The sequence below is a fragment of the Lipotes vexillifer genome, unplaced genomic scaffold (assembly GCF_000442215.2).
Source record: "Lipotes vexillifer unplaced genomic scaffold, Lipotes_vexillifer_v1.1 scaffold394, whole genome shotgun sequence".
Lineage (NCBI taxonomy): Eukaryota > Metazoa > Chordata > Mammalia > Artiodactyla > Lipotidae > Lipotes > Lipotes vexillifer.
Genome location: NW_006791731.1, coordinates 143405 through 157351, shown reverse-complemented (window position 1 = coordinate 157351; position 13947 = coordinate 143405). Strand labels below are relative to the sequence as shown.

The window sequence follows — 13947 nt, the reverse complement described above, 5'->3', positions numbered from 1 at the left end:
GAGTGCCAACAGGGAGAGTTTGAACTAGTGCCAACAGGGAGAGTTTGCTCCAGGAGCATTCGGGCACTCAGACCCTGAGTGGACACTGGGCCCCATTTATACCCTAGAGCACAGGCTCTAGGCATGCGGACTTCAGGAGTTGGGGCTGGGGGCAGTGGGTTAAACTAAAACAAGGGCTGCTTTGACCAGTAAATATCCTCTTCACATGGCCCTGAGAAAGGGCGTGGTTTTCTGCCTTTAGCTGCAAAGGGCCTGCCTGAACTTTTGTTGGTTGCAGTGCCTTGAGAGTTTCACTGAAAAGGAGGATTACTGGAAATCTGGTCACCAAAGCCTCCGCCTTGCCTTCGCTGCGAAGCCTGGGGGTCGTGGTTCCAGACTGCCACCTGGTGGCAGCGTTCCCGATCTACGATGCAGCTTCTACTTTCCTCGAGGCGGCCGACCACCGAGACGCGGCGTCCGTTTCCCAGAGCGACCCTAAGGCGTCTTCTGCCGGGATCCGGGAGGAGGGTCACGTCACTTCCGGTCTGGTTTCGGTCGGCTGGGCCGGAGCAGCAGGCGGGGCCTGGTCGTGCGGCTGCTGTTGGGCGGCGCTGAGGTGAGTGTGGGTTGGTGGGGGCGGCGGCGGCGGCGGCGGCGGCGGGGCCTCCCGGCCGCGGAGCGCGGACCTTCCCCTCGACACCGAGAGCTCTCGCCCCGGGTCCCACTGCAAGGCCCTGAATCCTACTGTTCTCCCCCGGTCGGGGTCGTTCCTCGCCAGGCCCCTCTTCCACCGCGGAGTCTCCGTCACCGGTCCCAAGCCCGGCCTGGGGTCTCTCCACCGGACTTCCCTCCCGGGTCGCTCCAAGGGGTTGCTTCCGCGGCGCGAGATGCCGCCGGTAACCAGGCGCCGCGCGCGCCGGCCTCGCACTGTTGTGCTCCCCTCTCCCCCTCCGCCCCCAACTCGTTCCGCCCCCGGTACCCTCCTCGCGGGTCTCCAGCTCGGGGGCTTCATGCCCGCGCACACTCCCGTCACCTCCAGCGTCAGCCCGCCTCTGCATTTCCCCCGCGGCCCTGCGGGTCCCGCACCCCGCCCCACCGGACGTATCTCCCTTCCTTCCCACCCTTCTGCTTCTGGCCCTCGGAAGCCTTTCTCCCAGCAGCCAAATTTTTGTTTCTTTTTCTAGAGGCTTTTATTCAAGGTCTGAAACCTTTTTATTTGCCCCATTGTTTTGTGCTTTTAAAATGTAGCATTAAAAAATCCTTTTCGATAAAACTTAAGTACAGAGAATGGATTAGCAAACGTCAGGAACTGGGATTGCCAGTTCTCTTTTTGCTACAGATTTTTCAAACCCACCCACTCCCCCGCCCTTTTTTTTTTTGTAATTTAAGAAAACTGTTAAAAACCCTGGCGGTCCACAGTGGCTAAGACTACGCGCTTCCAATGCAGGGGGCCTGGGTTTGACCCCTGGTCAGGGAACCAGATCCCACATGCCGCAACTAAGTTCGCATGCCGCAACTAAGACCCGTAGCAGTCTAAATTAAAAAAAAAAATCTATCTTCCTTGCAAATTTCAAAGTATATAATACAGTATTGTTGACTATAGTTACCTGGCTGTTCATTAACTCTCCAGGACTTATTCATCTTGCATAACGGAAAGTTTGTACTCTGACCAACATGTCCATTTTCATTAATCCCCAAACCCTGGCGACCACCATTCTACTCCTTGAGTTTATGATTTGGACTGTTTTAGATACCACGTATAAGTGAGGTCATGCAGCGCTTGTCTTTCTGTGTCTGGCTTATTTCACCTAGTATAATGCTCTCCAGGTTCATCCATGTTGTTGCCAATGGCAGGAATTCCTTTTTTTATGACTGAATAATATTCCATTGTATATATATGCCACATTTCTTTTTTTTCCCTTGTTATTTATTTATTTATTTATTTATTGCCACATTTACTTTATTCTTTCATCCATGGACAGACATTTAGGTTGTTTCCATGCCTTAGCTGTTGTGAATAATGCTGCAGTGAACACGGGAGTGCAGATCTCACTTTGAGCTCCAGATTTCATTTCCTTCGGATATATACTGAGAAGTAGGATTGTTGGATCATATGGTGGTTCTACTTACAATTTTTTGAGGAACCTTCATACTGTTTTTCATAGTTGATGCACCAATTTACATTTCCACCAACAGTGTGCAAGGGTTCCCTTTTCTCCAAATCCTCACCAATGCTTATCTTTTGCTTTTTTTTTTTTTTAAGGTAAAGGATGTTCTGTTTTTAAAATGAATTAATTTATTTTTGGCTGCATTGTGTCTTCATTGCCGCACACGGGCTTTCTCTAGTTGTGGCAAGCGGTGGCTTCTCTTGTTGTGGAACACGGGCTCTATAGGCGCGTGGGCTTCAGCAGTGTGGCACTCGGGCTCAGTAGTTGTGGCTAACAGGCTCAGTAGTTGTGGCGCATGGGCTTAGTTCCTCCGTGGCATGTGGGATCTTCCCAGACCAGGGATTGAACCCATGTCCCCTGCATTGGCAGGTGGATTCTTAACCACTGTGCCACCAGGAAAGTTCCTCTTTTGCTTTTTGAGAGTAGCCATTCTAACAAGTGTGAAGTGGTATCTCCTTGTGTGTGTGTGTTTTTTTAATAAATTTATTTTATTTTTGGCTGCATTGGGTCTTTGTTGCGGTGTGCAGGCTTCTCATTGCAGTGGCTTCTCTTGTTGCATGCAGAGCACAGGCTCTAGGCACGTGGGCTTCAGTAGTTGTGGCACGTGGGCTCAGTAGTTGTGGCTTGCGGGCTCTAGAGCACAGGCTCAGTAGTTGTGGTGCACGGGCTTAGTTGCTCCTTGGCATGTAGGATCTTTCTGGACCAGGGCTCGAACCCGTGTCCCCTGCATTGGCAGGCGGATTCTTAACCACTGTACCACCAGGGAAGCCCCTCCTTGTGGATTTTTTAAAATTAATTAACTTATTCGTTTATTTAATTTTTGGCTGCATTGGGTCTTCGCTTGCACATGGATTTTCTCTAGTTGTTGAGAGCGGGGGCTACTCTTTGTTGTGGTGCACGGGCTTCTCATTGCGGTGGCTTCTCTTGTTGCAGAGCATGGGCTCTAGGCATGCGGGCTTCAGTAGTTGTGGCATGCCGGTTCTAGAGTGCAGGCTCAGTAGTTGTGGCGCGTGGGCTTAGTTGCTCCGTGGCATGTGGGATCTTCCTGGACCAGGGCTCGAACCTGTGTCCCCTGCATTGACAGGCGGATTCTTAACCACTGCGCCACCAGGGAAGCCCTCTCCTTGTGGTTTTGATTTGCAGTTCCCTGATGATGAGTGATGTTGAGCACCTGAGCATGTAGCTGTTGGTCATTTGTATGTCTTTTTTGGAGAAATGTCTATTCAGGTGCTTTGCCCACTTTTAAGTTGGGTTATATGTTTTTTTTGCTATTGAGTTGTGTGAGTTCCATATATATTTTGCATCTTAACCGCTATCAGATATGTTGTTTGCACATATTTTCTCCCATCTCTTAGGTGCCAGAAAAATAACTCTGTTGATTGTTATTTTGCTGTCAGCATGTTTTCTTATACCTCTACACACTTAATAGTGTTTCTGTATTTTAAAATCTACTTACATATCATACTGTTGATATTCTACACTTACCAGTTTTACGCAGTCTTATAACTTGTGTTCTGTCTCCTCTGTGACAATGATGTATTCATTCCTTTCAACCACTGTGACCTTGCCTGTTCCCTGATGATGAGTATTGAGATTGTCCCCTTTTTTGCTTGTACACAGACATGCAGGAACATCCTTGTGTGTCTTTTGTGCATTAGCAAGAGTTTTTATAGGGCACGTGCCTAGAATTAGGTTTCCTGACCCAGGGGTTTGCAGTTTCAGCTCTACCAGGTGATGCCTGATCGATTTCCAGAGTGACTACCAGATTACCTACAGGACTCTGAGAGTCCATGTTTCTCATGTTTTCAGTGGACCACCAGGGAATTCCCTTTTAAATTTTTGATGGTTTGTTTCTTTTTGTTTTGTATTTTTTAATATACGCTGTATATCTTTTATTACATATGTTTGAAAATATTTTTTTCCACCTTGCAGTTTGCTTTTAATTTTTAAAAAATATTTATTTATTTATTTGGCTGTGCCAGGTCTTAGTTGTGGCGCTCGGGATCTTCGTTGCCACCTGCAGGACCTTTAGTTGTGGCATTCAAACTGTTAGTTGTGGCATGTGGGATCTAGTTCCCTGACCAGGGATTGAACCCAGACACCCTGCATTGGGAGCGTGGAGTCTCAGCCACTGGACCACCAGGGAAGTCCCAGTTTGCTTCTAATTTTGTGGTGTCTTGTACAGAAGTTTTTTTTGATGGGGTAAAATTAAGCAACTTTTCCTTTATGGATGATGTGTTTTCCGTATTGTTTCCTTATAATAGCTGTAAACATTTTAAACATTTAGGCCTTCAGCCTGTCCGAAATATATTTTTGTGTGCCATGGAAGGCAGGATCTAATTTTACTTCCCTGTGGAAAATCAGTTGTGCCAGCTCCATTTATTGAATGGTGCATTGCTCTTAACATTGCAAGTGTGTCATTAATATATGCGTGGATCTGTCCCATTATCCTTTTTCCTGTGCTTTTATAATCAGCCCTCTGTATCTGTGGGTTCTGCATCTGCAGATTCAACCAACTGAGGATTGAAAGTGTTGGAGGAAAAAAAATTACAGAAAGTTCCAAAAAGTAAAACTTGGATTTGCTACACCTAGCAACTCTTTTTAAAATTTTTACTTACTTACTTACTTACTTATTTATTTATTTATGGTTGCGTTGGGTCTTCGTTGCGTGTGGGTCTTCTCTAGTTGTGGTGAGTGGGAGCTACTCTTCATTGTGATGTGCAGGCTTCTCATTGCAGTGGCTTCTCTGTGTTGCGGAGCACAGGCTCTAGGCACGCGAGCTTCAGTAGTTGTGGCACGCGGGCTCTAGAGCGCAGGCTCAGCAGTTGTGGCACATAGGCTTAGTTGTTCCGTGGCGTGTGGGATCCTCCCAGACCAGGGCTTGAATCCGTGTCCCCTACATCAGCAGGTGGATTCCTAACCACTGCGCCACCAGGGAAGACCCACCTGGCAAGTCTTTACGTAGTATTTCCATTGTATCTACAACTATTAAGTTACATGTGTTAAGTATTATAACGTGTTAAGTATTACATGTGTTAAGTATTATAAGTAATCTAGAGATGATTTAAAGTAAATGGGAGGATGTGTATGTGTGTGGGTTATATGCAAATACTATGCCATTTTATATAAGGGAGTTGAGTATTTTCAGATTTTGGTATCCTATTGGGGTCCTGGAATCAATTCTGCATGGACACCCAGGGAAAGCTGTATCTCACTTTTATTACCACAGCCTTATAATAAGACTTGGTATCTGGTAGGGCATGGCTGTGCCTTAGTTCTTCTTTGGCATTGCCTTGGTTAATCTTAGATCATTACTCTTGTGATATTTAGAGTCATTTTGGTCAGATATCATGATATGTCCCGTTGCAGTTTTGCTTATACAGAATTAATAGATTCATTTGGGGAGAACTGACATTTTTGTGACATTGAGCCCTCCTGTTTATGGACATTGTCTGTTTCTCCATAGGTTTTGTTTTTTTATGTGTGTGTCCTTCAATGAAGTTTTATCATCTTGTCCATAAAGTTACATTTTTTCTGTTAGATTCCATAGGTGCTGTGTAGTTTTTGTAGCTGTTAGGAATGCTGTTGTTTTGGTTGCTGGTTGTTAGTATATGGGAGTGATATTAATTAGTCTATTGACCTTGTATATGGCAATCTTGTTGAACTTTTATCATCCCAACACTGGGTTGATGCTCTCGGATTTTCTATGTAGATTGTCTTTTTTCTTCTTCTTTTTTATTTTGGTTGCCTGGTGGCATGTGGAATCTTAGTTTCCCAACCTGGGATCAACCCGTGTCCCTTGCAGTGGAAGCACGGGGTCCTAACTACTGAACTGTAGCTTCTATTTCTTTTTCTGTGACTTAATGCATTGGCTAGGGTCTTTGGTACACTGTTACATAGCAGCTGGGTGAGGGAACAAGCATCTGCCTCTTGTTGCTGACTAATGCTAATGCTTCTGTTGTGTTCCCTTAGCGTTGTTATGAAACAGACTTGAGTGCTAGGGGTGCCAGCGTCTTGGCCTGCACTCTGAGAACCACCGCTCTTATGTGTGGTATGTAGAATTGTGTTCCCTTTTTTTGTTCTTAATAGTATTTCCTTTTCCACCTTTTCCCCTTCCCCACATTGGACTTGCCAGACGTTTGTGTATTTTATTAGCGTTTTCAAAGAATCAAGTTTGAGATTATTTTCTGTTTCTTTAAATTGTGTTTATTTTTTTTCATTTTCTTTCCTTGAATTGCTTTCTTATTCTGTGCCTGGTTTCTTGTTGAACGCTTAGATTATTATCTCAATCTCTTTGTTAAAATAAGTGCATTAAGATTTCCCTTAGGTAGTCTCTGTTTCCATTTCCACCTTAATTTCCATTTCCATGTTTTTCTTGAAGGGGGGGGTCCTTTTTTTTTTTTTTTTAATGAGAGAGGTTTTTTGGGTTTTTTTTTTGTGTGTGTGTGTGTGTGTGTGGTACGCGGGCCTCTCACTGTTGTGGCCTCTCCCGTTGCGGAGCACAGGCTCCGGACGCGCAGGCTCAGCGGCCATGGCTCACGGACCCAGCCGCTCCGCGGCATGTGGGATCTTCCCGGACCGGGGCACGAACCCGTGTCCCCTGCATCGGCAGGCAGACTCTCAACCACTGCGCCACCAGGGAAGCCCCGGGGGGCTCCTTTTTAAAATCAGATATTTCGGGCTTCTCTTGTGGCGCAGTGGTTGAGAGTCTGCCTGCCGATGCAGGGGACACGGGTTTGTGCCCCGGTCCGGGAAGATCCCACATGCCGCGGAGCGGCTGGGCCCGTGAGCCATGGCCGCTGAGCCTGCGTATCCGGAGCCTGTGCCCCGCAAAACGAGAGGTCACAACAGTGATAGGCCCGAGTACAGCAAAAAAATAAAATAAATCAGATATTTCTAGTGGAACAACAATATGAAAGTTTGCCAAATGATATCAGCCTTTGGAATTTTTTGTGTTTTATATATATACACACACACATTTTTTAAGATTTATTTTTTATTTAATTTTATTTATCTTTGGCTGCATTTGGTCTTAGTTGTGGCACGCGGGATCTTTTGTTGTGGTGTGCGGGCTCTTTGTTGCGGCGTGTGGGCTTCTCTCTAGTTGTGGTGTGTGGGTTTTGTCTTCTAGTTGTGGCGCGCAGGCTCCAGGGCGTGTGGACTCAGAAGTTGTGGCGCGAGGGCTTAACTGCCCCGTGGCATGTGGGATCTTAGTTCTCTGAGCAGTGATCAAACCCACATCCCCTGCATTGGAAGGCAGATTCTTTACCACTGGACCACCAGGGAAGTCCCTGGAATATTTTGAAACTTTCTTTTTTGCTTGGTATGTGTTGTTTCTTACAATTTCAGTGTACATTTTGAAAAAGTGTATTCTCTGTGCTTTAAGTAAGTATCCTCTATTTGATCCACTCATTTCTGAGGGAAGTGTGTTAAAATCTCTCATTCCAGGGGAGGGTTTGCACGTTTCTCTTTGGCACTGCACTTAGCTTTGGCTTTCTACACTTCAAGGATTTGTTTGTAGATACACGTTTGTAATTACAGCTTTTGGTGGATTTTTTGTTTTATTAATACCCGGTGTCTGCTTTTGTTCCTAATAATGATTTTTGCTTTCAGTCTTGTTTTGATTGGTATAAACATCACTATGGCACATGCAGCAAAGCATGCTCAGCTCGCAAACACCGTGCTAAGGGGAAGAAGGCAGCGTGGAGTGCAGAAGGCATAGCCCCTCTGACAGAGTCTGCAGGGCGCTGATCTGTGCTGCCAGGAGCCAGGCAGAGGCTCTCCTGGGAGGCTGGCAAGGAGGCAGAGCCTGCAGCAGCGGCAGGGCTGCCAGGGCCTGGTTCTGTGGGCCGGGCCCCTCGAGCTGGTGTGTTCGGGTTGTCGACTCTGCTGTATAAACATCATACTCCAATACAGAGCTTTAAAGATACAGAAAAGGTAAATATAGCTATTATAGTTTTATTTTAATTAGTGTTTCTTTGGTCTGTCTTATATTTAGCTTTTCTGTGTTATTTTAGGTTATATAGATGCATTTTGTGTATCTAATTGGAGAGTCTTGTGCTTCCAGGAGGTGAGTTTAACCCTTTTACTTATAACTGTTACACATCCATTGGTCTTGTTTCTACTAGTTTTGTATTTTTTGTCTCCTCATCTTTGACTTTGCTTTATGCCTTCTGTTGATTTTTTTTTCTTTTCACTCCTTTTTTTTCTCAGCCCTTAATGTGTTATCTTTATGTTTTCATATAAAGTGAATGACTGTCTCCATTCTCCTCCTGAATGAGACTACTTGGTGCCCGGGAGGAGGTGGGGGCAGATGACCTGAAATGTTGTACGTGTCTGCAGGGAGCAGAGTCTGCCCGGAAGGCTGAGCCCTGAGGCTGCAGCTGCAGGAGGGGCCAGGCTGCACCTCCACATGTTTCTCTCTCTTCCCTCAGCACCTGAGTGACTGGCTCCTGCCTCCATCCCCGGGAAGTCCAGGGTACTAGGCGATGGCAGCTTTGCATCTGTCTGCCCTGCCCCAGGTGAGCATCTGTTTTCCCTGGGAGGCGTGAGGTCTTCTCCCAGGGCTTCCCTGTCTGCTTGGCCTCAACAAACACTGTCAGGCGTTTCTGCTGTGGGGCGCTGAGCAGAGGAAGGGTGACCCTGGGAATCCCCCAACTTCCCGGAGTGAGCTGGCTCAGCAGCCAAGGGGTCAGGTCACCCCCTAGGGCCACGCTGAGGGATCAGGCCTGTGATCACCCCTGTGCTGCTTCTCTAGCCCGGGCCCAGCCTGAGCCACGCTTGGGCCTGCAGCAGCTCTTGTTGTTCCAGGCTGAAGTGACCTTCGAGGACGTGGCCGTGCTCCTCTCCAGGGAGGAGTGGGGCCGTTTGGGCCCTGTTCAGAAGGGCCTCTACAGGGATGTGATGCTGGAAACCTACAGGAACCTGGTCTCGCTGGGTGAGGCCCCCTTCCTGGGATGCAACTCATGGAATAGTCCTGGGGGCTCAGGGCTCAGCAGGGGCTGGGCTGGGGGCCTCATCCCCTGGGCCCAGAGACGGGTGTCACTGACCCTTGTCGCAGGCAGGCCTGGTCTGCACAGAGGAAGGCCCTGGGTGGGGCTGGGTTCGCCAGCACCGGATAAGACTGCCTCCCTGCCCCAGGCCCAATGTAGGTGCACCTCCTGGTGGAGAGAGTCCCCTGTGCTCAGATCTTCATCTTCATGACCACGTCCACCTCTCCAGGGAGTTTCCAGACTTCCCATCACCCCCTGTACCTGTGTGTCCTCTCCCCCGCCAGTCCCAGGGTGAGCCCACACTGTGTCCTTGGCATCAACCCCAGGCCCCGTCTCCTTCCCAGGAGCTGGACCTGCAGGCCCCAAGCCGGAGGTGATTACACAGTTGGAGCGAGGGGATGAGCCATGGGTCCCAGACGTGCAGGGGAGAGAGCAACCGACCATCGATGGCTCAGGTGCGTAGCGGGGCTGACTCCCTGACTCACTTGCTGAACAGGCATGTGTGGGGGTCCACGATATGTAGTGTCAGCTGACTCATGAATTTGGAGGAGGATGCATTATGGCCAGTGCAGTAGCCCTGGGAGTGGCCTCTGCTAAAACCCGGGTCACCTTTGCCAGCCTGGGCGCCACAGTGGGGTGACTTTCTTTCTTTTAGTTGAGGTATAGTTGATTTACAATATTCTGTTAGTTTCAGGTGTGCAGTGCAGCGATTCAGTATTTTTACAGATTATACTTCATTTAAAGTTGCTACAAAGTAATGACTATGTTTCCCTGTGCAGCACAGTATATCCTTGTTGCTTATTTATAGGGTGATTCTTGAGCTGAATCTTCTAGGAGGGTAAGAGGGGGCAGTGTTGGTGGAGGGGAAGAGGGGAAGGCACTCGGGTGTGCTGTGAAGGAAGGCCAGGCCCCCAGGACTCCATGGAGCCCTGCTGTCCAGGGCCCATGCCCTCCGAGGGGCGTCAGACCGTCAGGCGGGGCCATAGCGATGGAGAACATGGCTTCGTTTGCCCTCTTCTAAGTTAACCTACTAGATGATTACAGGCCATTATAGGAAAGGGAGAGAGTACACATCACCCCAGATTTCAGCACCCAGATACAAATGTGTTCTGGTGTGTACGTGCTGTCCCTTTTCCAGTGAAGTCTGGTCTGTACCCGCACACAGACATCGCTTCATAACAGGAATGCAGTGATCTGTGTGCATTGAAGGGTCGCTGGATTTTTCACTGAATGCATTTCTATTTCTGTGCACATGAGCTGCGGTCACTGCTCTCAGTGGAAGTGCTGTGGGGAATGGTGTGCTGTGGGGAATGGTGTCCTCTGGGTTCATTGCCACAGAGAATGCTGATGAGTGACTTTTTGCAGGTGTCTTGCTGATGTCCTAGGAAGGAACTATTGGCTCAAAGAATTTGAATTTCACGTTTGTAAATTTATTTATTCAAATATAAATACTTACAGAAATGGGACAGACCCTATTTATAGCTCAGTCGATTTTTACGAAAATCCATCATCCAGATCAAAATAGAGAACGTATCTAGTTCCCTGGGAGCCCACAGGGCCTCCTCCGTCATTTCTCACTGCTCCCCACCGGCCCTTCTGTCTGACTCCTGTGGGGCACCTGCATGTGGTGAGCCTGCCATGTTGTATGGAGTTTGTTCAGTCTGTTCACTGCTCTGTCGTGACCACACCACAAGTATTTTCCATTGTACTTCTGCAGGGCATTTGGTTGTCCCCATTTTGGGGCTGTGTGTGTGTGTGTGTGTGTGTCTTGGCTCACAGAGAATGCATTTCTGGTGAGTGTATTCCTGCAAGTGGAGTCACTGTGTGCCTCATCAGGGAAGAAAGGGTGGAGACATGGGCCTCAGACTTGAGGGCATCCCATGTTGCATCTTGAGTTTAAGGTGCTGGTGGCTCCCGGCCTCTCAGGCCCCTGGGAAGAGCCCTGGGAATGGGCTGTGGCCTGCTAGGGAGGGCTGAGGGACCCAGCCTCTGTGTGCTCTACCCTCTCCTCCTCAGTTGGCATGAGCTCTGCTCTCTGCCCTTCTGGGGAGGCAGTTGGTTTTCCCACCATGGATTTTGGGGTGGATTAGCTATTGTTAGGCAGCCTTACACTCGCTCAGCTTTAATTTCTTTATCAGATATCCTTCATGACTTTTGGGACCCCTCCTTGCTCTGGTTTCCATGATGCTATGAAGCTTCCATCTTCTGTCCTTTTGTGATGAGGACAGGTATCCTGCAGTCCCAAGCAAGCAGGCTTTGTGGGCAGAAGGCAGGCAGGAATGGTGTGGGTGTTAAGAGTTGGGCGGATGCTTGTGCTGCCGCGAGATTGCAGCCCTGGGCGAGGCTTTTAATCCTCTGGGCTCCAGGCTCTCATGTCTGCAAGACTTTGGAGATGGTGTTTTTGTGACTTTGGAGATGATGGAGATGGTACTTCACAGCTGGTCAGCAGCATCTTTATACCTTCCTTCCAGAGTCAGAACAGGTGACCCTGAGGTGTTCCATTTGTTGTTTCAGCTCATGGGACCGGGACTGAGAACCAGGAGTTGACTTCAGGCGAGATGCTCTATGGGGAAGAACTGGACCGACTCAGGGCGAGTGTTCTCCAGGGACCTGAGCTGGGAGAAGCCTGTGAGCCTGTCAGGGAGCCAGAGGGGAGCATGGACGGGCCTGTGGAGCAGAGAGGCCCCAGGTCAGTCACACTGGCCAACAAGGAGAGTGGCCTGGAGTCTGGGGGAAACCTCAGGTTGGGGTCAAGCCCTCTCCCTGATCAGAGACCTCACAAATGCGATATATGTGAGCAGAGTTTTGAACAGAGATCATATCTTAATAACCATAAGCGTGTACACAGGTCCAAAAAAACAAATATGGTGCGTGATTTAGGGGAAGTTTTCACTGCAAATTTAGTTGTAAAAGAAGATCACAAAATTCCTATTGGAAAAAAATTGCATTATTGTGGTTGCTGTGGGAAAGCCTTCAGGTACAGTGCTAACCTCGCCAAGCACCAGCGGCTGCACAGCGAAGAGAAGCCCTACAAGTGCGACGAGTGTGGGAAAGCCTTCCACCAGAGCTGCGAACTCATCAATCATCGCAGGATGCACTCCGGGGAGATACCCTACCGCTGCGATGAGTGCGGGAAGACGTTCAATCAGAGGCCCAACCTCATGAAGCATCAGAGGATCCACACTGGGGAGAAGCCCTACAAGTGTAGTGAGTGTGGGAAGCACTTCAGTGCCTATTCGTCCCTCATTTATCACCAGAGGATCCACACTGGAGAGAAGCCCTACAAGTGCAACGACTGTGGGAAGGCCTTCAGTGACGGTTCAATCCTCATCCGACATCGTCGGACTCACACTGGAGAGAAGCCATACGAGTGCAAAGAATGTGGCAAAGGCTTTACCCAGAGTTCTAACCTTATTCAACATCAAAGAATTCACACTGGAGAAAAACCCTATAAATGTAACGAATGTGAGAAAGCCTTCATCCAAAAAACCAAGCTTGTTGAACATCAGAGAAGCCACACCGGAGAAAAGCCTTATGAATGTAATGACTGTGGCAAAGTCTTCAGCCAGAGCACCCACCTCATCCAGCATCAGAGGATCCACACGGGAGAGAAACCCTACAAGTGTGGTGAGTGTGGGAAGGCCTTCCACAACAGCTCCAGACTCATCCACCATCAGAGGTCACACCACGGAGAGAAGCCATACAAATGCACTGATTGCAAGAAAGCCTTCAGCCAGGGCACATACCTCCTGCAGCACCGGAGGATCCACACCGGGGAGAAGCCGTACACGTGCGGTGAGTGTGGCAAGGCCTTCCGGCACAGCTCCAACATGTCCCAGCATCAGAGGATTCACCTCCGGGAAGACTTTTCCCCGTGACTGGGGGAGGCCCCTGAGGTCTGCTGTGCACTTCCTGCATGTGACCCACCCAGCCCTTTACCTGCTGTCCACATAGTGTTGTCACAGGTGAAAGGGTATTTCTGTCTTATTAAAAAAAGTCTTAAAACAGAAGCAGTGCATGGTCACTTTAGAGAAATCGAGTGAGAAACGTAAGCAAACAGGAGAAACTCCTGTAGCTTCCCCTTAGACAAAGAGAACTCACCACCACTGCGCCCGGTGTAGGTTTTGTCCAGACACACCGAACAGCATCCTCAAGAGAAGTACTGTGGTGCTTTCTGTGCAGCTCGTTTCCTCAATCCTAGAAAACACACTGGAGAGATTTCTGTGTGTTTACATTGTTTTACACATTGTAAATTTTAAAAAATTAGCATATTGTTCATACTTTTCTGTATCACTTAATAGAATTAATAATTGCCTTTTTTATTGTGGTAAAATAATATACAATGTTACATGTACCATTTAAACCATTTTTGACTGTACAGTTCAGTGGCGTTAGATACATTCACAATATTGTATAGCCATCAGTAAATCTGTTTCCAAACTCTTTTTTCTGAAACAGAAACTCTGCACCCATTAAACAGTAACTCTTCACTCTCCCCCTTTCCATTTTTCTGTCTCAGAGAATTTGCCTATTCTAAGTACGTCATATAAGTGAGGTCATACAACATTTGCTCTTTATGTCCTGGCTTATTTCACTTAGCATAATGTCCTCAAGGTTCATCCGTGTTGTAGCAGGTGTCAGAACAACCTTCTTTCTTTACAGCTGAATAATAACTGCACTGTTTGTAGATACCATGTTTTGTTTACCCATCATTTGTTGATAGATTACTTGGGTGTTTCTGCCTATTGATTATTGTGCATAATGCTGCTATGAACATTGGTATACAGATCTGTACTTGTACTTTCCCT

At 47.9% G+C, this 13947-nt stretch overlaps 1 protein-coding gene across 1 annotated transcript; it reads left to right on the top strand.

The window, feature by feature from the left end:
* Window positions 1–408: 408 nt before the first annotated feature.
* Window positions 409–13017, top strand: ZNF34 (zinc finger protein 34). Its single transcript, XM_007464599.1, has 5 exons — window positions 409–468; window positions 8633–8668; window positions 8958–9084; window positions 9484–9594; window positions 11654–13017. Exons 1-5 carry the CDS (start codon window positions 409–411, stop codon window positions 13015–13017), a joined length of 1698 nt encoding a protein of 565 aa, XP_007464661.1.
* Window positions 13018–13947: the final 930 nt, after the last annotated feature.